Genomic DNA, 27,755 nt, shown 5'->3' on the forward strand with positions numbered 1-27,755 from the left:
TGACCTGAGTCTGCATGTGATAGAATTTCATAGAGTGACACCAAAAAACAAAACCTAACGAAAGGAGATAAGGCAAAAGCTGGTGAAACCTGAGTTGGGCCTGTCCCCGTGCTGGCAGTGTTGACCCTTGTTTCGATGGTGGATTGTGGTCATGTAAGATCTATCGTTAGGGAAGGGTGCTTGACAACTTCTGTGAGTTCAAAATTAAGTCGTAAGGAGACAGGAAAGTGTCTTGTTTTGGGGACTTGTAGAAAGAGAAAGTCTAGCTCTGCATTGTGACCAACTTGGAGTTGTTTGAGCTGTGGAGAACCTGTGTCATAGCGTTACCTCTGCTACAGCTCCCACAGGGCTCCCCAGAGTCCCTAATTGTAATGTGCAAGATTGGTCTAAAACCTTTTGATAGCTTGTGTTAAGCTATCAAGACTTTTGATAGTTTTCCCATTGTATACGGCTTTCTTTAATGCGTCTGGCGATGTAGTCTAACACGTCCCGCTAGAGTATCTACGTTAGGTCACGATGTAGTGCAAATGGTTGATTTGTTTTAATATTTGTGTATCATCCATTTCTCTTCTCTTTACAGCTTTACCTTTAGTCCAAGTGGATGAGAAGGGAGAAAAAGTAAGGCCAAATCAGAATCGTTGCATAGTAATATTACGTGAAATACCTGAATCCACCCCTGTAGAAGTAAGTCATTTCTCCTCTGAAGGAAACTTGGACTTTTTTGGGTGGGTTTTTTTTTTGTTTCTGTGGTTTTTGGAAGATGTATTTTAAAGCAAAAATACGTACAGTAACACTTTTTTCCCAAGATTTACACACTCTCATAGTTATAGTGTGATTCACTTGTAAGAGTGCTTCTCAAACTTTTTGGTCTCAGGACTCCATTACACATTTCATGCTGAAAAAAGTAGTGAGAGTTTATGGTAACTTCAGTATTTAAAAGTCAGAAAGAGAAAAGGTTTAAATATTTATTCATTTTAAAATAAGAATAGTAAACCAACAAGTTGAGACAGAGAACATATTTTTATGTTAAATCACTTTCCAAAACAAATTTTCGCGATGAGAAGGATGCAGGGAACACCAGTGTGGCCTGTGCTTGATTTGAGCCGACGTGCCAGTATCGGTGCATTTCTGGGTTTAATTTGACTGGTTGATCTTTTCATTATAAGTCATATTTTTCTGTTTCTTTGTGCGCCTGGCAAATTTTGAATGAATGCCAGGCATTTTGGATTTTATTTTATTGGGTACGGAGTGTTTTTGTACTCCTTTCTGTACATATTCTTGAGCTCTGTTTTGAGGCTCAGTTAAGTGACTTGGAACTGGTGGAAGCAGACTGGCCTCCCCCTGGGGCAGTGCTTCCTGAGAGCTCCACCTGATGTCCTGTGTTAGGATTGTTTTACACTCAGGCTGGTGGAGACACTCCCCGATCCCGGAGAGCTCTAGGGGAAACCTCTCATCACTTCAGGTTGCTGTTTCCTGAACACAGAGCCCTGGGGGGAACCCCTGAGCTCTGCAGCTTTGGGCTGGGCCTGTGCCCACCCTCCTGGCACCACAGCCTGGAAGCCCCATATGTGAGTCAGGCACTCGTGGACCCGTCTGTACCTGTCCCTCTCAGGGATTGCTGTCCTGCATGGCCCGAGGTCCACTGTCTGAAAAATGCTATTTCATATATTTTGTCTTTTGTTTGTAATTATTTCATGTGGGAGGGTAAATGTAGTCCATCTTGGCTGGAAGCAAAAGGCCAGCAAATTTTTAGATTTCTTAAATTACCTTTCTCTGCCTCCAAATTGTATAGTTATTAGCTACTGGTAAAATAAAATATTTTCCTATTAATTTAGTTTCTGGTCTCTTAGGAGTCAGGAAAGCTGTCAGTGGGTTGTGAATTTTATTTCCTGTGACAGTGGGATCCTAATTCTGGAAGCCACACTGGACTCCTCAGCCACCTTGAGAGAGGGCCCTGGACTTCGGTGTGCTGGGGTTGTCTTCTGGGCATCTGTCCTTAAGAGTGGGCACCGTGTTTCTTTGGTGAGGACAAACAGTGGCATAGTTGAGAATTAATTTCTAACCTCTCTGTTTCCTGTAGGAAGTAGAAGCACTATTTAAAGGAGATAACTTACCGAGATTTATTAACTGTGAATTTGCCTATAATGATAATTGGTTTATTACATTTGAAACAGAAGCAGATGCACAACAGGTAAGCTCTTTCTCCCCCTACCCCCCACCCTGTTCTGCCACAAAGGACAGAGGTTACCAGTACTTAGCAGTCAGTACATAGTGGGACTAAATGTGGGCACGGAGATTACGATCACATGTGGTGTTGAGTGTGAACATAAGGTGCAGGGAAATCAGGTTGAAGAAACCTAAATAGGTGTGTGTGTAGACAGTTTTGTAGCGATGTGAAAAGCACAGACGTTATTTTCTAAGGACATGTAAGACAGGCAGCCTAGGAAAACTGGTTCTTTTCTTACCTCTGTACAGATAAAGGTTTTAATATTTGGAAAAGTGTTTGGGAAAATTGAACCTAACTCTAACTTTCCCTGGGCAACCTTGTATTACAAGGTGCTTGAAAAGGCATTGAGAAGCTCTGTGAGAGGCTTGGAGTTCAGATGGCTCCCTGCCCTTGAAGGAAGCATTATATTCAGGGGAAACTCTAGCCTGCGTAAAGGAATGGTAGTAGAGTATGAGGCGTTAACACGGTGAGGCTGCTGTGGGTTCAGAAGAGAGAAGCAAGAATCTGAAAGATGGGTCTTAACTGGATGGAAGGGAAAGAAGGACTAGGAGGAGCAAGGTGATGGGAGGTGAGAAAAGGCAGGTCTGTGGGGCAGGTGCAAGCCCCCCTTACCTGCGTGGGGAATATGGCCTGAGGCTGAGTCACATGGGTCAGAGCCTTCGGTGTTTTGTAGGAGAATTTGGAGCAGAATCAGGAGCTTCACAAATAATGACTTTTGAATATTGCGATCCTAATCCTTTCATTTCCTAAACTGTAATTCCAAGTTCATATTGGGGTTATTACTAGGACCTTGGTATCTGTTGTTTTCCCAGGTAAGGATTCTTAGCCTATGATCTGTGGGATGCTTTTATGGTTTCTATTAACACTTATAAAATTGTATACAAATACTGTTCATGAGAATTTTTTTCCTTTTTTTCTTTTTTATTGATGTATAGTCAATTGACAATATTACATTAATGAGAATTTTGGATAGGCGCTCCATAGCTCTTACCAGGATCTTTTAAGGAATCTGTGACCCAAAAAGGTTAAGAATCACTGTGCTAGGTCCTGTCCACCATATTTTAACTATATAATTGCTTATTTGAGGTGCTGAATTAATTATAGGTTCATCTTATTTATAAAATCAACACAATGGTGTTATGAATGATTTTGTCTTCAGGCTTACAAATATCTGCGGGAAGAAGTCAAAACTTTTCAAGGAAAACCAATTAAGGTAAGCAAGACCATTGGTTATACTTTATCTGCAAACCAGTGTCCTTAAGTGTTCTAACAGAAACTTACATGTTTTCAAACAGGCACGGATAAAAGCGAAGGCAATAGCTATAAACACATTTTTGCCAAAGAATGGCTTTAGACCTCTGGACATGAGCCTCTACACACAGCAGCGCTACACCGCATCGTTTTACTTACCTCCAGTCTACAGCCCCCAGCAGCAGTTTCCTCTCTACAGCCTGATCGCCCCCCAGACATGGTCAGCGACACATAGCTATCTTGATCCGCCCTTGGTGAGTCCTGGCTTCACTGGAAGCTTCTGTGGCAGACAACCCTGTGGCAGACACTGGGTGCTTTGGAGAATAAGATCTTCCTCTAACGGGAAACCAATACGGATGCCATTTGCCGTAGTAAAACAGGCCTTCAAGTTCTCTGGTGGATTTTCAGTTTAATTGGGAGATAAATATGGAACTGTGTAAATTTTAAAAAACCTTTCCAATAATGAGATCCCGATCCTTTGCCTGGTTTGCCTCCCCTCCTGTCTAGCAGTTCCTTTCCTAAGCTGCGTAATCCCTAGAAAAACACAAAATGCGATTACGAGTTGTAGGCTAGCGGGGTCCTTCTGAGCACAGAGGGGAATCCAATGGGACATGGTTTGAAGGAGAAAAGGGTGTTTAATAGGCTTGTAACAATCCAGGACAAGTGGAAGGCATATAGGCAGGCCTCGTTTTATTGCGCTTTGCAGATACTCTGTTTTTTTGGTTTTCTTTCTTTCTTTCTTTTTTTTTTTTTTTTTTTACAAATTGCAGGTTATGGCAACCCCGTATTGAGCAAGTCTTTTGGTGCCATTTTTCCAACAGCATTTGCTTACTTTGTGTCTCTGTGTCACATTTGGTAATTCTCACAGTATTTCAAACTTTTTCATTATTATTATATTTGTCATGGTAATCTGTCATCAGTGATCTTAGACTCACTGAAGGCTCAGAGGATGATTAGCAGTTTTTAGCAATAAAGTATTTTTTCATTAATGTGTGTACATTGTTTTTTTAAGGTATAATACTTTTGTACATGATAGGATAGTGTAAACATAATTTTCATGCTCACTGGGAAACCAAAAAATTTGTGTGACTTGCTTTATTGCAACATTTGCTTTGTTGCTGGAACTGAACCCACGGTATCTCTGAGGTCTGCCTGTACTGTCTTATAAGCTTTATTTCTCACACCAGCCCTCCAGCTGGCTGGAGTGATTAATTTTGACAGATTTTGGCCTGTTTGAGGCCTGTGGTTAGACTCAGTAGATGTGTAATGGATCCATCACTTTTCTCCAGCTGTGCTGCTGTAGATGTTAGCGTGATTGGCGGGCCATGTCCGGCAGTTGCAGGAGTCCGATGGAGCGGGATGTGAGAATCAGGGCTGCTCTGCGGAGGGCGGGCCATGGGGAAGGTTGTGGTCAAAGAGCAGGAACTGAGTAACCCTGAAGGTATGGCTGTGGCCGAGTCAGGGGGAGTCGGGACCACTGATGGTGAGAGGGCAGGCACTGGGGAGGGAGCATTGGCGCACCTGGGTACCTGGTGCCTGTTTTGCACAGAATGTCAAGATGCGTGTCCAGGAAAGACACACGTCGGACAGGCGACAGTTGTGTGAATCTCTGAGTATTTCTGAGCTAAAGCAGAGGCTGAAGCAGGGACTGGGAGGAGAGGTTGGTAAGGTCTGTCAGGGCCAGACCGTCCAGGCCTTGAGTGTGTCCTGAGGCATGAGGGCCGGGAGGATGGATAGGGAGGAGGGACAGCCCTCAGGAGCCCAGGGCCAGCGTGGGACGAGAGCAGTGAACACATAAGGTAGCGCTCCGTCTCTGTTGAGTGAATCCTTATGGTAAGAAAACACACTGCTGTTTTGAAATCCTCACTGTGTTCCGTGGAAGTGTACTGAGAGCCATGTAGTTAATGTATCGTGAGCAAGGAAATCTTCAAGGGGAATAGCATCCGTCAATTCTTGGTTGAATGATTCCTCCAAAGGAGTCTCACTGCTGTGCTTGTTTTTCTAATCTCTCTTAATCGTATTTGTCCCTGTCCCAAGTGGGGGCCCTCGCTTCCTGGGCGGTAGTCTGGCCGTGCGGCTGGTTCCTTTGATCTGGCTGGGCCGCGGAGGCCCATTGTAAAACAGACTGCGTCATTTTGAGCAGAAGTGACAAGATGAGGCCTATTAATTCTCAGCAAGTTGTGTTAAATTACTGCATTAGCAACCAATTTATTTTTAAACTCTTGAGCAAAATTACTTAAATACCAGGGTTTTATATGTAAAATTACAGGTATGAAATGATTCGTCTCAATTGTTCTTATCATGATTTACAATCTTCAAACTCTAGTTCTGGTGTGATAGATGTATTTCTGAATATATGGTAGTTCCTCAGAAGAGCTTTGGAGATCTTAACACAGTTTTTTGGAGATTTTTTCTTGTTGCTTTTTATTTTATTTTTGGCTGCGTTGGGTCTTCGTTGCTGCGCGTGGGCTTTCTCTAGTTGTGGCGAGCAGGGGCTACTCTTCATTGCTGTGTGCAGGCTTCTTATTGTGGTGGCTTCTCTTGTTGCTGAGCACAGGCTCTAGGTGCATGGGCTTCAGTAGTTGCGGCTCACGGGCTTAGTTGCTCCGCAGCATGTGGGATCTTCCCGGACCAGGGATCAAACACGTGTCCCCTGCATTGGCAGGCAGATTCTTAAGCACTGCGCCACCAGGGAAGTCCCTAACACAGTTTTTTTTTAAATAAATTTATTTATTTACTTATTTATTTATTAATTTTTGGCTGCATTGGGTCTTCGTTGCTGTGCTCGGGCTTTCTCTAGTTGCGGCGAGCAGGGACTACTCTTCGTTGCAGTGCTCAGGCTTCTCATTGTGGTGGCTTCTCTTGTTGCGGAGCACAGGCTCTAGACGTGCGAGCTTCAGTAATTGCGGCACACAGGCTCAGTGGTTGTGGCTCATGGGCTCTAGAGCACAGACTCAGTAGTTGTGGTGCACGGGCTTAGTTGCTCCATGGCATGTGAGATCTTCCTGGACCAGGGCTCAAACCTTTGTCCCCTGCATTGGCAGGTGGATTCTTAACCACTGCACCACCAGGGAAGTCCCCTAACACAGTTTTAGCTGCATCTTTCTCCCTCAGCATTTCCCTTTTATTGCTTTCATTTTCTTTTTCAAAATTTGGAATGATTTGTTTTGGTCCTAAGCTGGTTTTAATCATCCTATTACAGCTTTTGGTTAGCTCTAGTTAAGAGGAATTGCCGGCTTTTTGTCTTTTCCTTTTCCTTTTCCCCAAACAAGGAGTGGCCTATTCGTATCTCTCAATTTAGTGAAAATGTAAGGTGGGAACTGGGTGGCACCAAGGAGTTAAATGCCTTTGAATCCATCAGGGAATGTTGTTTATACAGAAATTGTTTGAAACCACATGTTCAGAATCCAGAAAATAGGAGTGATCACTCTTTTCATGATTTTTAAAAAAGAACTATTTCAACACTAAGTTCTATCTTATTTTTGTTTTGACTAGATTTTTTAGTAGTTGGTTGATAATTTAAAATTCTGTACTTAATATTTTTAATGTTTTAAGATTATATTTAGGATTGTATCTTTTAAGGGCACTGTGATCCTCTTTAATTTTCTTCTGACATATGTATATGTTTATGAAGTATATCACCATAAATTGTGACTTGGGACATAATTGTTAATGAACTGAAAATATCGTGATACTCAGCAAGACTTGCATGCAGGTGAGGCTAAAAGGGCACTCTCCAAGGCTGTGATTGTGAAATAGATCCCTAAATACCCCCAAGATTGAGAGCTTTGATGCCTTTTATTAAAGTCATCAGGAATGAAGAGTTGCTGACTTGATGTCAGCACACCGGGGGTGTCAGTCTGGGCAACGGGACGAGAGTGTGGGATCGCGTGCTCAGCCTGTGCTCAGCACCGGGCAGGGCGGGGCAGGGGCAGACGCTTCCCTCCACGTGTGTGAGGCGGCTTCCTCGTGGGCCTGTTGTGAGGTCTCGGCCCCAGCCTGGATCAAGGAGTCTTGGCCGTTAGCAGTAGTCCTACCCACTGCTCTTCTCCACGGCGAGCACTCCAAGTAGGACATGGAACGTCAGCGACCAGTGTTAACCAACCTGAAGTCTGTTTGTTTTTAATGAATCTAGGTAACGCCATTTCCAAATACTGGATTTATAAATGGGTTCACGTCTCCAACCTTCAAACCTGCAGCATCTCCTCTGACTTCACTCAGACAATACCCTCCAAGGAGCAGGCAAGTCCGTGAGGGGTTGAAAGGCTGCTGTTTCCCCAGGGTTTGTAACAAGAGGTCGCTGCCACATTGTATACTTTCAAAGCAAAGCAAAAGCAAATGTGTTAAACTTCCGTCATTCTCACCATTTGGGTGAGTCACACTAAGTGAAGAGGCTGTTCTGTTCTGGCTAATGGTAGATTTGACCACCAGTAATGTCCACCAGGAGTAAAACAACTCAAAGCGTGGAATTCCATTCTGTGAGCATTAAACCCTGAAATGCACGCTGCAAAGCCTACGTAGAGGGTAGACTCGTGAGACAAAGGCTTCTGGAACAGCTTGCATCTGCATGCGCCTGCTTTTAATTTGGACCTGGGCTACAGCCAAGCAGAACGTCCATACTGCATTTAGATTGCATTATCAGACATATTATGAGCTAACTATTCTAAGTAACATTTTTAATACTTTTCCTAAAAAGAAAGCAAATTTTAGCTTAGCCATTTCTGTATTAGCACGCTCTTTTCATAATGCCATGATCATTTTAGAACTGAGCATATACAAACATTTTATTTACAGGAACCCTAGTAAATCTCATCTGCGCCATGCCATTCCCAGTGCAGAGAGAGGGCCCGGGCTGTTAGAAAGTCCTTCAATATTTAACTTCACTGCGGACCGGTTGATGAACGGTGTGCGGAGCCCACAAACGAGGCAGACGGGTCAGCCTCGAGCTCGGCTACAGAACCCTCCAGTCTATGCCAAGAGAGACGCGGGGCCCGGGCGGGTGGAACAGAGCAGCCTCGAGTCCTCTCCGGGCTTAGGTAGAGGAAGGTGAGTGTTCACAGTTTCATTTGGACAGGTACTGTGTACTTAGAAACTATTCGTAGTGTCAGATTCCATTAATTCAGATGTGTTTTATAATCATTATTTTCAAGTCCATCACAGAAAATCAAATGGAAGGCTGTAACCATCCAAGGTTTTATATAATTACTCAGAGGTGTTACTTTTAGAGCAGAGACTTGACCGATTCCATCTTTGTGGTAACAGGACACTGTTCAGTGGGAACTGAGGGTGGGCCAGGCTGCCTTGGGTCACAGTCGTTACATGTGGAGAGCTGACCGGACAGCCCCCGCCCCCACCCCGCCCTGGCATGTCAGGAAGGACGTACGCTCCAGCACACGTCTAGCGTGGGCTCAGCCTCCATAAGCTTTTCCTGTTGTAAACCGACTTTGAAACCTGTAAGTGAAGACTACTTTTCTGAGTATTGTGTACAGAGGACATGGGACAGGGTGTGCCCCCAGGAGCTCCTTCTGGCCGGGGGCATGTGCTCCCGGTGCGGTGGGAGCGGGAGGGACCCCCAGGCGGCTCCGTCTGCGCAGTCAGGCCTTTCTGGGCCCATCAGGGGTGGAATTGGTCAAGATTATTTCTAAATTCCTTTTCAAATTACATAATACGGGCCCTTAGGGAGTCTTTGCGTTCAGCTGAAATGACAAAGGGTAAGTAAATAAAAATGAAATTATAAATGGGAATTAATGTGTGAACTGTTAGGCCACGGAAGCCCGTCCGGGCAGTGAAGTGTCTTGGTGCCCTTGGGCCTGCCATGATATCCACTCAGTAGGTGGGGTTGTTGCTGCGGTTTAAGCTGCCGTGCAGGGAACAGCGCCAATGCTGGCGGGTCAGACTCTGGACGTTGGAAATGTGCCTCAGGAACTGTGGAGTGGAAGGCTGGCAGATGGGGAGAGGAAGCGCTTGGGGCTCAGAAACCCTGTGTGGCTCACTGGAGTGAGGAGGGCCGGGGGTGCAGGAGCGGACTAGGCTACTTGGGAGCTTTTCCTTTTGATGATAAATTGGATAGATTGTCATTACCATTTTTTAACAATTCACCTTTATAGCTCAGTGTCACACTTTACATATCTTGCCACTCCAGCTGAATGGGTATTCAAATGTTCATATCATAACAAAAATTCTAAATGGGAAAATTCCTTCAATAAATATTTTCTTTTATTTACCTATCTAGACCTCAATTTTACTTCTTTACTATAAATTTTTTTTTGTTTTGCTTACACTTCTTAAGGTTGGGATTTTAAAATCAAAAGTCATCTATAAAAGATTACAAAGTCATGAAGACTGAATGTGTCTGCACGTACTGTGCTCAGTGAAATTATGTTTCAAGTGGGAAAAGTTAACAGTCTTCTGCTTTCCTCTCCTCTAGGAAAAACTCCTTTGGTTACCGGAAGAAACGGGAGGAGAAGTTCACAGTGAGTACATCAGGCCTGTGCCACTTTCACAAGATGTTTAAACCTAGCTTACACTAAACAAACCTGAGATTTAATTAAGATGTGAGAAGGAGCTTTTCAAAAGAGATTTTCTCGTAATGTGGTGTCCGCTAGGTAATAATAGACCTTTATTTGATGCTCTAAAGAGGAGGTGGTGGTGGCTGGTTTCCTGAGGAACTGCTGGCACCTGCATGTCCTGTGCGGCACATAGGTGCACCCAGGAGTGCATCATGCACATATGTGGTCTGTTTACACTTGTCCAGGTGAGTGCTTTCTGTGTGGGTGACCAGGTAGTGTACTTTGAAATCACCGGAATCACGAGTTTGGACAAGCAGAATAAACTTCTCTCACGTAGGAATTTGCTCATCAGTATTTTTCATTCAAAATATTTTACTCTGTATCCACTGTGTAGAAAGCATTGTTGCTTTTTGCTGCATGTAACTTACGGTCAGGACAAACCCAGAATAAGTGATGGGTTTATGTGAGTGGTAAGTACAGGAGACGTGGTTGTGTCTGCTTAGGGTGATTGACCAGCTCCCCCTCTGGGTGGTGCTCTGCAGGGCTCTGATGAGGGGAGAGTGCGGGCGGTGTGCATGTAGACGTGGGCTCTCGTAGAGCTCCACATTCGGGGCCTGGAAAAGGCCTTGAGACAGTTTTTGGTCTGGACCCCAAGCCATTGAGTGTGTACATTCTCATTACTGTATTTGCCTAGAACTTAGAAAGTGCATATTGGTAGTAAATGAACACCCTAATTTTACCATGTTGGTCAGTTCAGTCTAGTTTTTGGTGACCCTATGGTAAGGCAGTTTATATCAGTTGGTTCCAGTTGGAATGCATGAATTCCTGTTACATTTGGACTAACAAGACAGGCATCTGACTATCTCTTCAGGTACTAGTTACCCTGCAGGAAATCATTGCCCCTGGTCACTGCATTACCTGCAAAGGTGAAATGTTTTCCTATTGCCATTTCCGTTTCATTCTGTTTTGTATTCCTGATCTGCGTGTTCATACCTGGAACCACTCAGATGTCCACACACGTGGTGCAGATGTGTGTACTCGACAGTGAGCCCATTGCTGCACTGGGTGTTCTGAACACCTGAGAAGCTTGCGGGCAGGTCGCAGATGTGTGAGCAGGTGGCCTGGCCACACCCTTGGGACCAGGGGTTGGCATTCATGCCTTACCTTAAGCCATTCAGACCCTAAAAACGTTAAACATTGCCTCTTTTCTTCCTGAAAGTTGACTCTTAGTCAATTTTTTGTCAGGTCTTTCTTCCTAGAAATGCTCATCTTCTGAAAAGCTGGGTTCACCTCAGAAACATGCAGATGTTTAAAATAAAGCCTCTAAAAATTGCTTTGAGATGAGCATAACCTAGAGCATGCTGAACTACAGGGCACACTGCAGCCACACGGTTACCTGTGCAGCCTGGTTCAGAGGGTACACACGCGAGCAAGGTAGGCAGCCCTCAGACACCTACGCCAAGGAGAAGACATGCAGCAGGAGGCCCAAAGGAGAGGTGGGCTGTGCTCAGCATGGATCCGATTTCATCCTTAACCTGCTCTCACTTGAGCTATAACAGATCTTCTCTAGATTTTACTTCTGTAGAGATAATCTTCCAGTTGGTATAAGTTTCTGGGAAATCTTGGCCTTTCAGGTTAAGTGAGCCCCATGAGAGCATTGCTTCCAGTCCAAGTAGCCCACCATTCAACTAAAAATGCCTGTGTTCTACCTAATACAAACTCATTTCCCCTTTCTGTTCCTTGTCTGTTTCAACCAAGGAACTGGATGTTACAGAATGGCTCCTAGCAGGTTGACTAAGAGTGTTTCAACAAAAGTATATCACTGCCTTTCTCTTTGGCTTATAAGTTTTACTTGGGTATTATTTTGCTGAGTTTACTTACTTTCTTGAAGTCAGGGAATGTGATAAGAGTCTCATATTAAATACCATGCTTTTACATACTGATCTAAAAATATAAGGAGTTTCAGTTAAGTTAATTTTCAGATAACTGAAGCCCCCTCCCTTTTTTGTTAAACTGTTTTTTTAATGGAAATCTGTGAAATTTTTTACGTAAGTTGAACAGAGTTGAGAGAGTGGTTTTTGTTTTCTTTTACTTTCTCCTTTATGACTTAGATCACAGACTCTGCTGCGATAACACAAAACTTGTCTGGAGGTGAATAAGTTTAATGTCGAGACTTGGGCTCTTGTGCATCTATCACTTTGCTGTGTCCCACTGGTCTCTGTCGGCTGCCGGGGGTCTGGGTGTCGTACACACGCAGCTCTTACCGGCGTGTTTGACCGTGGCCGGGAGCAGCCCTGAGGTTTCGTCTTTTCAGCTCTGCTCTCATGGTCGAAGTTGCCTGACAGATGACCTTTGATAGGTGACCAAGTCGGCGGGGTTGGATTGGCCATCCGTTTCTCCAGACAGGTGTGGACCTTCGAAGACTAGGGAGCGAGTGTTTGCGTCGCTCACCTGCGGTATTTCTGAGCCCCTCCTACCCAGCCACCCCAGGGCGACTCCACGGTGTTCTTCTCTTTCAGAGGAGTCAGACTCAGTCTCCAACACCACCCAGGCCGCCCTCCCCGAGCTTTGAATTAGGCCTCTCCAGCTTCCCCCCACTGCCTGGGGCGGCAGGGCATTTGAAGACGGAGGACTTGTTTGAGAACAGGCTTGAGAACAGGCTGTCTGGCTTGCTCACAGGATCATCCAAAGAAAGGGTAAGCTCTCCCAAGCCTGATGCTCACTCATCGCTGGCGTCCTGCTCTTTGCATGTGTGCTTTTTTCACATGCGGAAGAGGTTTATGAGGATAAGTGATTGCAGAGGCCACACAGGTTTTGAGCAGTAGGGTCAGAGGTGGAGCCCTGCACTGGTGTACTGTACAGACACTCACTCACCCAGAAACTCAGGTTGTATTTTTATTCTTGCTATTCACGACCTGCAGAATAAAAAAGAAAAATCTGAATTATACCAGAAGTAACATGTTTTTAATAATCTACATGAATAACCAGAAGCCCAGAGCAACTTTACTATAATATGGGTGGCTGTCGGCGAGCTCTGTGGTGTTCATGCCTCTGCAGTGATTACATCCTGGGAATCAGCGAGTGCTGCAAGAGCCCAGGGGCTCCCTGTGGCCCTGCGGCAGTCGACAAGCAGACCAGGGCAGAGGTGGCCAGAATGCCTCGTCCAGTGCCTGCTGAGTTCTCAGCCTGGCGCTCCACCACGGCCACCCACCGTGTCTTTCTCCAGTGGGAACCCACCCACCAGCACCCCGCCTACTGCCCGAAGACCTAAGGAGTCAGAACCCCTGGCCTCTGGGTTGGGGAAGGCACTGGCCTGCAGACCGTGTCCAGACCATCTACACCTGCAGAGCCCCCACAGAGCCCCTCAGTACCAGGCGGGGTTACGGTGGGATTTATAAAGCCAGGTCTTTAGTTGTATTCATACTAGTGTGTAGTTACTGCTCCCATTTTTAGCCTTCAAGGTTGAGAGGATTCCAAGACCCTGTATTTTGGAGAGAGAAGCACTTATTAAATGTGACATGTCTTGTGCGTTATTATAAGTCTTAAATTCTGAGTTATCAGTGCCCCATGGAATGATGTTAGAGAAACCTTGCAGCTCAGAGATCCTGAGTCCTGGCTTCACCCTGACCTTACTCCCCTTGGGGATGGGCAGGGGAAGAGAACAAGCAGGCCTTCACCCCATTTCAAAAACAGTACTTTGTTGGGTTTTTTTTTTTTTAATTTTTACTGTTTTTACATTGTGAGTTTGTGTAAATTTTATTTTGAAGAGAGAATTGCTACTTTTAAGAAGCCTGAGCCCAATTCCAGGTGGAAGAGACTGTGTCCCTGCTTCTTGGTGAAGTGCTCGGTGGCTCTGCAGGGCCCTGGGAGGCCTCGGACGGGAGGGGGGCGGTCTCAGGCATGCTCTGGACATGAGGGAGCTTTTACAAGAAGGCGGTGTTTTCCATGCCGGTGTTTCCACCAGCCTTGAGCACAAAATCGCAAGAGGTGATGGTTCTCAGGGGCCCCATGTCTCCATCACCACCACCACCGCCCCATGGTGGGGGGCAGTGCTATTCCCTCCATCTCACTCCCTCCAGAATCTCTCACTTCTGAACTTTTTATCTGCTTTGAAAAGTGAGGTTTTGAGAAAATGCTTGTTTGCAGTTAGTCTCCATTCCAGTTCTTTATTTGCTCTGCTGCCTTTTTTTTGTTGTTAATTAACAGAAGGCTACATGAGTGAGTGGTTACTGCTCATGGGGCTGGCATTCTCCAGGTGTTTGCCTTAAACAGACTAAGCCTCATCCTTCCCTGTTAAATCAGGAGAGTTAACACGCTGCTTTCAGGGGCTGCTGGTGAATTCAGGTGGGAACTGATGTCAGCACCTGCACCCCTCAAGGCGCTCAGGTTTATTGGGATGGAGCTGTAACCTTATTGGTTTTCCCTGTAAAAACGGGTGAGCCGTACTGGATTGTGCTGGGAACTCTACATTCACAGATCACGTGCCAGGTGGTGCTGGGCACTGGGGTGTCAGATGGGTGGAGGTTTCAGTACCTGTTCAGATGGGAAAGCAGGCTTGCAGGCAATCGTGCTCATGCACAGAGGGAGGCCTCAGATTGGTGAGACGTTTGCCAAGAGGAAGGGGAGACTGGGGGCTGCTTCCCGGCCACAGTGTGTCCAGCTGTACTCCGGGTTGGCCCACCCCTGCTCCTGGGAGGACGGCGAAGCTGGTACCATCGTTGTGTGTTTAAGATCATTGAGAAAGATCTGACGGACGTGCCTCTATGCGGTGCTAAACTGTTTTTGATGGTTTCAGAGCCTGAACGCAGACGCAAGCACGAACACTCTCCCCGCGGTGCCCCCCCGAGAGCCCTCAGTGCCCTGTGCCGTGTCCGCAGCCTGCGAGCGTGCCCCCTCCCCTGCCCACCCGCCCGAGTAAGTCCACCTGCACCTGATGCCCGCGCCCCATGCTGTGCTCACTGCGGGGCTGCCCGCAGGGCCCGGATGTTCACGTGTCTGCCTGGTGGCGTCTTTCCAGGGATCCCAAGGTGGTGGAGAGACAGAAGGAAACCCCGAGTGTGGACAGACCTCCTCCCACCCTTTGCACGACTGCGAGTAAATCGGTGCAGGTGGACGGCGCCGTCTTGGTATGTCTGGGGCAAGGGTGCAGGGGGCTCTCTGGAGCGGTGGCCGCCTGTGTGCACACCGTGCTTTCTGTGCAGGGTACCCTGGGCATTTGCTAATGATTGTAACTAACCAATCTGGCTGTTCGTCGTCCCTGCAGCTGCGGGTCATCTTGTTCAGGGTCAGTAGAGTGAGGCTGTCACCCGAGGAGCCACAGCTTCCAGTTCCTGTCCCCCTAGGACTTAGGGTGGTCCAAGTGCGGATCAGAGGGACGCCCATCTCCCACCCCGCCCGTGCCCCGCCCGGGTCCACACAGGCCTACCGCCAGCTCCTCTTCCTCCCTCCTCCCCTGGGCGCTCAGTCCAGCATTTTAAATTCTGATTTGCATTGTCCCCAGTTTGATCTTGGGTGGGCCTTTATCGTTTAGATTTGGGAGTTAAACCCTTATTGTCTGCTAGGTTGAATCTTTAAAGAAAACTTTTTTATAGGTTAAAATTATTTTTAAGTTACAAATGGTTGGTGGAGGTGACAGACTTCTGAATGTCCTCATCTGTCATTTAGCCTTCATGCTTCCACTTACCTGAAAACCCTACTTTTTTGTTGTTGTTACCTCTGACTCCTGCAACCACACCTCCAGCCCTCTGTAGTTTGTAGTGTGTACAAATGCTTTTCAGAGACAGCTGTTGAAGGTCACCCATAAGTGACAGCCGGACCTCTTCCTGGGTCCAGGAGGCCTGCTCTGTGCCGAGGCAGATTGTCTGGCAGGGAGAGCAGATGCTGCTTCTGTGTTTTTCTAGGGTGTCTGGTGTCTGCCGCCTTTCAGGCTCGTATGTGGCTCAGAAGTGATAACAGGCCAGAGGCTGGAAAGAGTTCGGTCGGCACTTTTCATCTCCATGCCTTTTCTAGTTTTAACCATTTTTACAAGATATTTCTAGAGTATCTTGGAGGGAAAGTTGTGCTGCAGGGGAACCTCAGTTGTTGAAATGTAGGAATTCTCTATTTAAAATAATTTTGGACGTGGTTACAGTTGAAACCTTTTTTTTTACCTCTACCTCAAGTGAACCTTATTTTCGCATGTTGTCATATAATCCCAGAGCTGTGTCTGTTTCCCAGGAATTGCGAAAACCCAGCTACGCAGAGATTTGTCAGAGGACGAATAGAGAGCCACCATCTTCCCCGTTGCAGCCCCAGAAAGAACAAAAGCCAAACACTGTTGGTTGTGGGAAGGAAGAAAAGAAGCTCGCCGACAGAGAGGCCTCTGCCCCCAGGTCCAGCCCAGGACCACCCAAAGACCAGAGGAGACCGCCAGGCCGCCGGCCCTCTCCCCCAGCCTCTGGGCGGCGTCTGCACAGAGAACAGAGCCCCCGACCCAGGTCCCCTCAGTGAGCGCGGAGGTCTGGGAGGGCTTCGAGGAGCTGAGGTCGCCACAACTAAGCACTGTCCTGCTCGGGATGTGAGTGAGCCGCTGGTTAGGAGCTTGCAGTGTAGATGAGGCCCACAAGGTGCCTGCAAGTTATTTTTCTTCTATGAGTCGGATTTCCCCCCTCTTGAAAAAAATCTATTTTTCAGGATTTAATTAATATAAACCTTATTTTAGGTTGGTGCTTAACTGGAGGTGATGCATAAGTCTGATTTTTTTCAGGATAGAAAATGCATTTATCCTAACAAATTGATATTTTTTATTAAGCCTCCATGTGGCTATGAATGCAAGCTATATATATATATAGTGAGTTTTTCTAAATTAAGCGGAACTATGCTACTTCATTTTTTAAAATAACTGGTTAGCAAGTGTGTACCTCTGAGATGTCCAGACTGCCGGGTGAGGCTGAGGACCGTGGAACTGAGGGCACGAGGCGATGCTGTGAGTGTATCCTGGGGAAGGGACGGGGTCCAATGGCGCCACACGCTGGCCTGGGAGTTGTCCTTTCATTCAGAAGCCTAACAAGTGGTTCTAGCATTTTTTAAGTAGAGCCCATTTTTGGTCCACTGGGCAGAGTAACCCTGCAGAGCACCGAGAGTCCTGATGTCCTGCCAGCAAGTAACCAGCTCCTCACTCCAGTCTCAAGTGGCTGTTATGTAAGATAAACTCAAAGCACATTGTGAATAGAACTTAAATGGAACATAAACTTTGTTGCCCACTGACATGTCACCACGAAATTGTACCCTGATGTTTTGCTCCCGAGAGCAGGTGGGGAGGGCCTGGAGCCCGGCTCTCTCGTCTGCCCCAGTCTGCCCCACCTTACCCCTCCCGGGGTGCATTTCCGAACCTCTGCGCACGGCACACAGATCGTGGGAGCAGGTGTTTGTGGTGCCCTCTGGTGTTGGAGGATCCAAGTTCCTCTCTCTTTACCTCCAAGACAGGGTCTGTGATCCCTTCTCTAAGTGCTGCTCTCCAAGAACACGCATGCACTAAAGCTAGCAGTTGATAAGAAACATAAATTATTTTGTTTTAAAATGCCTAAATTTTTTCTTTAAGTATTCTAAGCAGCAGACATTAAAATAAGATTTCCTGCTAAATGTAACCATACAGTTTATTCCACAAAATGTTATTTAACAAGACTAAGGTTTTTTCTTTTTAAAAAAGAGATTATTTCCATCCCATATTTAAAGACTTGAATTTTATTTAAACTTGAAAATGACTTTGCCTTAACTTTTGTATATGACAGCTTAGAGTTCCTGAGACCGGCCTGTGTTGGCGTGAGGGGGGTCTGCTGTCACGGTGTTACTGGGTAAGCACTGTAGGAAGAGCGAGCAGTCATGTTTGTAATTTACCTGGAAGATCTCACACAGTTGATCTTTTTTCAGACTGTTGAAAAATCCTGTAAATGCAAATAGTCGATACTGTATTAAATATGTGCACTTGGGCGTGTGTGCTTTGCTTGTACAGTTGTAAATAATCAGAACATATTAAAAAGGTACCCTAAAGAGAAAAAGCTGATAAAAATTGATATATTATAAATGTTGCTATTGACCTGGATGTAGATAAACTCAGTGTTGTGGTTTGAATATTATTTTAATTTGTTGAGGTTTTTTCTTTTTCTCTTATACTGGTTTGCTGAACTGATTCTGCCTCTTTGCTGCTGTGAAAGGGAGATGGAAAGTTTTACTAAAACGTTCGAATATTTTCATGCTCTTCTTAAACATATGTAAGTATGTACTAATCACAGCTAATGTTGAAAGGGTTTTTGAGGTATAATCTGGAAAGTGGAAACTGGCAGGGTCTTCAAGTGAAAGTAAAAAATAATCTACTTAAAATTACAAATAGCTAATAGGCATGATCTGCCTGCCAGAGGAAAACAAGCCCATCTCCTTCAGAGCAGCGTCTTTATTCAAATACCTAGACACGCACACAGCGCTCCTATTTGAAAATGCCTGTTAAAAGGAATTTAACAGAGGAATTTATTTCTTTGTAGTTTTGAAATTGCAGACTGAAAAAATCAGAAATAATTGACCTCTTATACCCAAACTGTTGAGTACTGTAGAAAGAGCTGGAAAGGCCAGCTCTGAGCCCCTGGGATCCCGTGACATGGCGGTCTCTGCCGGAGGAGGGAGCGATGCTGTCAGCACCATCCCTGAATCCCAAAGCCTGTGCAGCCCAGACACTGGTTTTTAATAGTGGCAGATCCTTTCCCTGGAGGCAGGTGTGTGGGGCCAACTGTGCGTCCGCCCTTTGTGTGACCAGGGTGGAGCTGTGCGTGCAGCTGGGATGAAGGTGACCGTGACAGCAGCCGGGCCCAGCCAGGTGGCATGGCTGGCCAGGCACATGAGGCCTACACTCCCGCAGCCGAGTTAAGACTTCACTCTGATGTGATTTTTATAACATTCTTTTTAATTAAGCAAGGGCGATATGCCAAAGAGCTATTTAATGTCCCCCAATCTCCACCTTTCTGATATTCCTGAGGTTTTCCACTCACAGAAAAGCACAGGGGGTGCACAGCGGGAAGCTGTGGTGCCAGCCCACGGGCAGCCCCGCCATGCACAGCCGGTGTCTGGCTTTGTCCGTGTAAAATGTAACTCTTTCCTCTCCCCTGGCAGTACCTCAAGGTACAGAGTCAGAGACACAGCATCACAAATGGCATTTTAACTTGGACAATTGTGTGATGATACTTGTCATTTGGAGAGATAAGAATGAGAACCCGGCCCCGTTTCACCAGACATGAATTCAAGAAGAGTCGTTGCTTTTTAAGAGTCCGTGTCATGATGTTTCTGATCAGGCCCTCTTGTAACTGCATCACTGGTTGTTACTAGTGGTGGCAAGAAACCTGTCAAGTTGCCATGTGGTCAGGGCCACCACGGTGCCGTGTGGAGGCCAGTTTGGGGCCTCACGGGCCTCAGGGGCAGGTACGGCCCGTGTCTGCATCTGCGTCCGCAGGGAGCGGCGGACAATCAGCCTGAAGGAGCGGCCACGGCACCAGCTCGCAGGAGGGCAGTGACACGGACGCCTCGCCAGGGCTTTTGTTTCTGTTCTATTTCTTTTCATTAAGACTGGAATCAAGCTTATGTGTAAACTATTGGTAATTTAAGTTTCCTTTGTGTCATTCAGTGTAAAACTGTCTAATTTGAAAAAATGTAGGTTATGAAAAATAAAGATTTAGGCACTGTTTGGGTTTTCTTTTCATTTTTTTTTAAATTAAAATTTTCTTCAAGAATGCACCTTTTTAAAAAATAGTATTTTGTTTGAACCTATCTGTGTAGTGAGAATGAAATGCGGGTTCCGTCCACCCATGTTTGGATCGTAGCCCGAGTCCTCGCAGCAGGGGCACCATGCCCGGCGGCTCAGTTGTGGGCCTCCAGGGTCGGCCCTCAAGCCAGTGTTAGTGAGGGCACAGTTTGTTAAATTTGAGGTTTACCACAGAAATAAGTATCCCTGTGTCGGGCTCTTGTTTCTTGGGTTAAATGGCCACGTCTCAGGAGACATCCCCATACAGTCACTTGGGGTGGAGGTGGGGCCATCGTGTTCAGATCCTAAGTGAGCCTCAGAAACGGTGATGGACTTCACCCTAAATCAGGGTGACGCCAGCAGCGGTGGTTGGGCCTCCAGCATATGTTACGTGTGATGGCTGGTCTGCCAGCTGGTGACTGACCCGCGCACCCCCTCCCCTGTGTTTCTACTTGGTTATCCTTCCCTTGTTGATGTTATCCTTCCCTTGTTGACGTGGGCTTCTTTGTCTCTGGCTGTTCATTCTTTGTTACATGTTGCACATATTTCCTCTCAATCCCTACCAGCTGTCTTAACTCTATTTAGAGTAGCTTTTACCTTACAGTTTTTAATTATGTAGTAAAATTGACCCATCTTCTTTATGGTTGAGTGTCTTGTTCTTGTTGATGAAGTCTCTCTACTCCAGAGCCATGAAGACAACCTCCCTTGATGAATACATGTGTCTTCAGCCCATGTGAAATTGATGTGTGTGTGTGTGGTGTGTGTAGTCTGAGGTGAGAACCCAGTTTTACTTTTTGCCATGTGGAAACTTGCCTATTGAGTAGCTCATTATTCCTCCTCTGATACGTGTGCCACTCTTGTTATTTGGTATTCCCTCCCACCTGCGCAGGCAGCTTTTTCTAGCCCCTCTAGTCTGTGCCTCTGGGCCCATTTTTCTGTGGACACCTTGGAATTCCACTCACACACCATTCTGCCTTCCTAGGAATTTCCTTCGTAGGACTCATCACAAAAATAATTCGATGTGCTCCCTGAAGGTGGGAATCAAGCCCGTCTCTATCACCCTTGTATCCCCTGGTATCAGTACACTGTCTGCAACATAGTAGAGGCTCAGTAAATATCTGTAAAGTTGATGAAGTTTCTACTGACTATGTGTTCTCCATGCACAGCCCTGGCGTAGGAAATTAGGGGAGAAATGGGGTGATGTGTTGATTTGCCTTTTCCAGATAACTCTTCACAAACTCAGTGGCTTGAAATGACAAGTCATACATCGGGACTGGCAGATGTAGGCCAAGCTTGGCAGCTCTGCCAGCCCTCGACCCCTCTTGCTCCCAGGTGCGCGTCAGCCGCTCTGGGCCTGGCCAGGGACACACAGCTTGTGGCCATGTGTGTCGTCTGCGGGCCAGCCGAGGCGTGTTCTCTTGTGGCTGTGGAGTGGCACAGAGCTGAACCCCGAAGGACCCCAGATGTTTGCACCTCCCCCTCCACCAAGAAGTTGCAGTCGTTGCATTCCGTTCCTTGGCACGTGCATGTTTTTTTTACTAACGTTAAAGCCCTCTGTTTATCTAAATCACCGGGTAAAACCAGCAGTCGGAGGAGCACCCCCAGCACCGAGGCAGCCGGGCCTGACGGGCCACTAGCGCTTCCTGATCCGGGTGAAGTGCTGGGCCACTTAGATTGAGGTGTGGGGCGCTCTTCCCCTTTACATACTGTGTTCCCAGTCCACCATGGGTGGTGTGGGGGGGAGATAAGAGAAAGACGGCACTGCAGGAGGGTTTGGGGGTTTTCACAAGACTTCCCACAGTTCTCAGAGCCTGAGCGCCATGGAGCGTGGCCAGCGTGGGTGCCCAGCTCAGTGGGCCTGGTCCGTGTCTTCCATGTCGGGGCTATGCCATCTGTGGGTCCCACTGAAGCTGAGGGAAAGGATGGTTAGCAGGACCCACCAGGTTCAGGATGGTGTTATGGAGGAGGCCGTCTGGTATCGACGGGGAAGGGCTGTCATGGCGGGAGCCACGGGGCAGGGACGCAGCCATGAGCTGGATCCCCTGCGAAGCCAGGGTCCACTGTGGTCAGACAACACGCTCTGTGTGATCTGTCCATTTACGTGTTAGGGCTTGTCTGTGACCCTGGATGTGGTCACCATGGTGACTGTTCCACGGGTGCTTGAAAAGAACATGCACGGGGTGCAGAGCTTGCTTGAGTGTGTGTAATGTGGGTCCAATCCTGGGGGGCGAGGTGCCGTCAGGTCCACACCCTGGCTGACATTCTGCCTGGTTCTCTCAGTCACATCCCTAACCAAAGTAACAGATTTGTCTTCCTGTGTTTCACTCTTTCTCATTCCCCTCAGTTTTTGCTTCGTGTATTTTGAAGCTGTGTTGGGTGCCTGCACTCTTAGGATGGCTGTGTCTTCTTGGGGGTGTATCCTTTAATGTCAGTAATCTCCCTTTTGGTCCCCAGTAACTGTCTTTGCTCTCAAGTTCTCCTGTATCTGACATTAATATACCCATTCCTGCTTTTCTTTTCCTTTATGTTTGGAGAGGCACCTTTTCGCACCTTTACTTTCAACCTGCCTCTGCCGTCATATTTAGAGCGAGTCCCTTGTAAGCAGCATATAGTTGGGTCTTGTTTTTCAATCCACTTGGCCAATCTCTGTCTGCTTACTAGTGTGTGCAGACCATTTACACGTAAAGTAACTATTGACTGGCCTACGCCGGCCAGTTTGTTTATTTTCCACTTGCTCCCTCTGTTTCTTGTTCCTCTGTTTCTTCTTTCTTGCCTTCCTGGGAGTTATAATTTGCTGATTCTTAACTCCCAGATCAGGAATTATTTTAAAAGACAATTCTATGCCTGAAGATGTGTTTGCTAGAGTGGGCTCTGCAGGAGGTCAGTCTCTCCTCCAGGGAATCCTCTCCTTACAGATAACTTGGGCGAGTTATGTAGTGTTGCTAAGCCTGGATCTTTATTTTTTAGTGTGACTCTCGCAGTGCCTACCTCCTCTGGTTGTTATGAAGACACAGCGAAGATTGAAAGTGCCACCCCCTGCACCTGAACGCATGCCCTAAGCAGCCAGGGCCCAGGAGTTAGAGAAACTGTCCCTCCTCCTTTCTCAGAGGCTTGGGTGGTATGATTCCCAAGTCTGGGTACTGGCATGTCCCCCTGTTGGCTAAACGAGAGGGCATACCACGCCCCTGGCCATGGAGATTGGCCTAAGGTGGACGTGTGACCAAGTGCAGGTGAGTGAGACCCTAGGCACTCCTGTGATAACCTGAAATTCCTCTTCTGCCTCTGGGTGCTCTGGGCTGAGGACGTGATGGAGCTGGCGGGAGGACAACACAAGGGGGAGCGGAGCCTGGAGGACCTGTATCCTTGGCATCACCCTGTTCTGCCACATCGGGGTCAGTGTCTTCCTTGGACAGAGAGCAAGAATGCTGTGGGCAGACCCATTAGCATCTGGGGGGATGTGTGGCCTTTAGGAATAATGTCAGAGCTGCCAGTAAATTTCACATCTCGGCCAGAGTTGGGACCTATTTCTATTCTTGACCCAGTGACTATCAAGGGAAATGGGCTTCCAGACCAGTTAGGTCACCCTTGGGGCTCGGGGGTGGGGCCCTGGACACACCCAAACTCTGTTAGGAAAGACGAGGTGGCAGCCGCTGCACCCACTGTTGACCCTGGAATGTACCCCAACCCCACTGCCCCTCAGAGTCCAGACTTGTGGCGTGGAGTCAATATCTGAATTCAGTCAACATCTCAGACTTGATATGCCCAAAGTAGATCCAAAATAGGGCCCTTGTTACCTCCACAAAACACCATCTCCACTGGTACCACCATCCACCCAGTTATTCCAGTCAGAAAGCTGAGCCACCCTCCGTCCCCCATTTTCTCTCTCCCAGATCTAACCCATCAACAATGCTACCAGCCCTGCCTCCACATGCTCCCCAGCCCTCTCTCGCCCTGTCCAGCCATGGTTCTCTCTTACCAGTGCCTCATAGGGGGCCTCCTCTGGTCCCCCGATGCCCAGCTCTGGAGCCTTTCATGGTTCCCTGGCTCAAAACCCCGTGATTGTTTCTCGGGAGACCGAATAAAGCCCGAGCACCAGTGTGGCCTCCAGGCCTCTCTCCAGGAGCTGTCCACCCACCTGAGCACACCGGCCACTCCGCACACCCGGCTCGCTCTCAGCGCCTCCTGAGCTAGGAATCTCTTCTTCCTCATTTTTCCCGTTACTCGAGTTTCATTTCAGATCTTGACCCCTCGCAGGGCCTGTGCTGAGCACCCTCTCCGATAGCCCCACCCGGGGCCCCCTCTTATCTGGTCCCTCTTATTTTATTCCTATTCCTGCCTTTGGCCCCAATTCCTCAGACCTTGTCCGCGTCTACACCTCTGTCTCCCCAAGGCCGGGAGCACCGCCGGGCCCTGGAAGGATGGATCACAAACCCACTCACGTGTTGACTCAGCAGCCATGTAAGAAGACCTGCTTTGTCCCAATCACTGTCACCCACGGGGCCCCCCAGACCTCTCCTAACTGCCAGCTCGCCGGCACAGCTGCGGTTCGCATTTCTGTGAAAACCTCAATGCTTACATTTCAGATTTTTACTCTTTTTTTTTTGCTTTTTGGTCCTGTACTGCGGAGCCCGCAGACCTGGGACGGGGTCGGAGTTTCGGAGAGCGCAGGGGTGACCGCGGTGGGAAGGCGCCCCGCGGGGACCCCCAGACACCCCCCCCCCGCCAAGTCTCCCGGAAGGAATCTTGTGGGCGCTTCAGTCGCCCGTCCAGAGCATCCTGGGCAGAGAGAGGAGGGGGGAGCCCCGCCGCGGCCACGAGCTTTGGGGGCGCTTTTGGCCTCTGCGCACAGGAGCCGAGGTCACAGTCCTGGGACCCGGAGATCTGACCTCCTGGGACCTCCTCGGGCCGGACACCAGCCTGTGGGGTCACCCCTGGAAGGTGGACCAGCCGGGGCGCTGGCCTCTGCGGACCCAGCCCGCGCCGCGCGTGTCGGCGGGGGCCTCTCGGCGGGTCCGGATCTTGCTGCGGCGCAGGTGCGGAGGCGTGGGGGAGAGACTGGGGCGGGGCCGGCAGGTGCCCTGACCTCCCGGAGGCGGTGTCGGCGTCTGGAGGAGTCAGGCGGTGGGGGGGCGGGGGGGGCGGGGTAGAGTCCTCCCCGAGAAGAGCGGGGATCCCGGTGCCGTGAGTGTCGCACACGGGTCGCCTCCTTCCTCCTCCTGGGCCCCTTGTCTGCGGCGGCACCCGAGGTCCTGAAACAAAATGGGCTCCGCCCGGCTGGCTGGGCGCTCGCGGCTCGACACAAAGGGCACCTTTGAAGCCCCTTTCGGGTCAGAGACCCTAGACCGGAGTCAGGGTCGGGGTGGGGGCACTTGTGCAGACGGGGCACCTGAGCAGGATCTGGGCGCCTCTGTCCGCACCCCCCAGGATGGACACCTCGGGGCAGTGCTCGCGCCTCCGCGGCTGCGCCCCGGGAGTGTGTGTGGGTGTGTGTCGGTGAGAGTGTGTGTGAAGGAGGCAGGGGGAGGCGGCTTCTCTCGGCCTTTTCTACAGACCCTGCCCAGGCTTTTCGCCAGCTCCATAGGCCCAGCTCAGAGCCCCAGTGGAAGTGCCACGTGAGCCCCCCCGTGTTGTTTTTCTTGTGTTCGTGTGTGGAGTGGATGTGAACATCTATTTCTCCCGGTTCTGGAGGCTGGACGTCCAAGATCAAGGTGCCGGCGGATTCAGTGTCTGGTGAGGACCCTCTTCCTGTTTCACAGACGGGGTCTTCCTGCTGTGTCGTCACCTGGAGGAAGGGCTGGGAGCAGCCCCTGTAAGCCTTGACACCAGACAGAGGCCCCCACCAGATTGGGGGGGAGGGGCGTTGACAACCGCAAGCCCCAGGCCTGAGCTGCAGCCTTCGCTCCTGTGGACCCTGAGTGTGTCTGTGTTCTGCGTTCCGACCCTCTGCTGCATGGACCCACTGCAAATACTTCTCCGGCTGTCATTTGCCTTTTCAATCCTGGGTCTCTAAGAGTAGAACTTTGCCAAACCCAAGATCACAAAGGTTTTCTCCATGTTTTTCCTGGAAGTTCTACAGTTTTAGGTCTGTGACCCACTGTTTTTACTTTTTGCATATGGTGTGAGTGTGCAGTGGGTACTCCTGTGGACCCAGCATCAGTTCTTAAAAACATCTTTTTCGTGGTTTCTTTGGCACCTTTGTTGAAAGTCTGCTGTTGGGGTCTGTGTGGATCTGTTATGGACCGTTTGTGTCCCGTGGATCCATATTTCCATCTTCACGCCCTCTTGTTTACCATAGCTTTGAAACACATCTTGGAATCAGGTAGTGTTCGTCCTCCAACGGCATCCTTCATTTCCAAGGTTATTTCAGCTATTTGAGGCCCTCTGTATCTCCACGTAAATTTTAGGACCAGCTTGTCACTTTCTACAGAAAGCCTTGCTGGGATTTTGATTGGGATTCTGTTGGAGCTGTCAATCTCAACCATGTCAGGTCTCCTGACCCTTTACTGAATTCTTCTTGACTTCCCTCAGCGATGCTTTGTAGCTATGATGCACAGGTCCTGCACGTCACTTGTTAAGTTTCTCTCTATATATTTCATATTTCGATGCTATTGTAAATGGTATTTTTCCAGTTTCTTATTGTTCCTTGATAGCACACAAAACTACAACTGGCTTCTATATATTGAACATATTTTCCTTCGACTGTCAGAGCTGATTCAAAGCCCAGCCCCACTACTTCCTGTCGCCCATTTTGACACTTGGGACAAATGTAATCTCGCTGAGCCCTTATGAATCTGTCTTTGAACTGAACATAAGTGGCCACCCCTGCCCATTTTACAGAGTCAAATAAGCCCCCTGAAGAATGGACATGTCCCCAGAGACTGATGGATTAAATTATGCACACACACAGCTGCGGACACTGCCCTGCCGTGAGCAGCCTGCCCGCAGCCCTCTCCCGTATCCCTCAGGAGCCTCCCCCTCAGCCCAGCTCAGGGATTTGAATATTAAAAATATTCAACAATACTGTTTAAAGTCTGAATAATGTGGCTTTCCCCAGTTTTCCCTCAGACTCATCCACTTTGAGGGAATGAAAGTGGAGCCAAGTGAGAGCCAGTGAGGCCAAGCAGAAACACCAAAGAGAAACTACAGTTTTAGCTCAGTTTCTGAACATCTGGGTCCCACCATTTCCCCCCATCCCAGCCCCATCGCATCCCATTTGTGTGTTTCTCTGGAGTGTGTTGACGCACCAGAAATCTGTGAAAACACAGGCTGCCACTGTGCAGAGACCCCGCTCAACAGAGCGGCCTGGAGTCCAGGCTTTGGTGCGGCTCCCTCAACAGTAACCATGAAAAGAAACAGAGAGGTTTTTAGACTTTTTAAATGAAGTTTCAAATATGTAAAACATACTTTTACTTTTTCATACATATTCCAGGTGTGGATGGGCCACGTCTGCCTTCCAAGGGCTGCCCACAGGCTCCTGCCCAGCTAGCTTGAGGACCAGACCACGCATGTATCCTCCTCCTGGGTAGGGCTGCAGAGGCCAGACTCAGCCCAGCCCACAGCCAGCCAGCCTTGTGGAGTCAGCCAGCACCTGCTGGAGCACAGGCTCCTGGGCCTCACCCCGGAGGTCTGGCGCCGAGACCGTGGCTCCACCAAACGCGGGAATCCAGGTTTGTTGTTGTTTAGCATGGTAGGTGTTGTCCACGGTAGGTGTGTCCCCACCGAATTTGCCTGAGACGGCTGTGGAGCCTGCACACACACACGTCTGCACATGGGATGAACACAAATGCACACTTGCAGAATTCCAATGCCCTCCTCAGCAGCATCACCTGATTTCAAGCAGCTCAACATTCTCAGAAGCACCTGGGACTACTTTGAAGCTCCGCCCCATCCTGCGGAGCCTGATTTAATTGGTTCAGTGGGGCCAGGTGGGTGAGGCTGCCTCCACAGCTTCTCTTTGGTCTGTGTATGTCTGCTGACCAGGTGAGCTCAGGGCTCTGGTCAGGAT

The 27,755-nt window shown here is 48.3% G+C and overlaps 1 protein-coding gene across 2 annotated transcripts in view; it reads left to right on the plus strand.

Moving 5' to 3' along the window:
- LARP4B (La ribonucleoprotein 4B) overlaps positions 1 to 19,693 on the plus strand; it is an 84,802-nt gene extending 65,109 nt beyond the window's left edge. For both annotated transcript variants that reach the window (XM_082617259.1, XM_082617260.1), the window contains exons 8-18: positions 581 to 684; positions 2,081 to 2,191; positions 3,387 to 3,440; positions 3,523 to 3,732; positions 7,614 to 7,720; positions 8,273 to 8,524; positions 9,906 to 9,951; positions 12,507 to 12,683; positions 14,783 to 14,901; positions 15,005 to 15,113; positions 16,204 to 19,693. In XM_082617259.1, the coding sequence (XP_082473385.1) occupies positions 581 to 684; positions 2,081 to 2,191; positions 3,387 to 3,440; positions 3,523 to 3,732; positions 7,614 to 7,720; positions 8,273 to 8,524; positions 9,906 to 9,951; positions 12,507 to 12,683; positions 14,783 to 14,901; positions 15,005 to 15,113; positions 16,204 to 16,476 (1,562 nt within the window). In that variant the 3' untranslated portion in view covers positions 16,477 to 19,693. The remainder of the gene's footprint in view (positions 1 to 580; positions 685 to 2,080; positions 2,192 to 3,386; positions 3,441 to 3,522; positions 3,733 to 7,613; positions 7,721 to 8,272; positions 8,525 to 9,905; positions 9,952 to 12,506; positions 12,684 to 14,782; positions 14,902 to 15,004; positions 15,114 to 16,203) is intronic.
- Positions 19,694 to 27,755: the final 8,062 nt, after the last annotated feature.

Source organism: Mesoplodon mirus (genome assembly GCF_964341445.2).
Source record: "Mesoplodon mirus genome assembly, chromosome: 4".
In the NCBI taxonomy this organism is placed as follows: Eukaryota; Metazoa; Chordata; class Mammalia; order Artiodactyla; family Ziphiidae; genus Mesoplodon; species Mesoplodon mirus.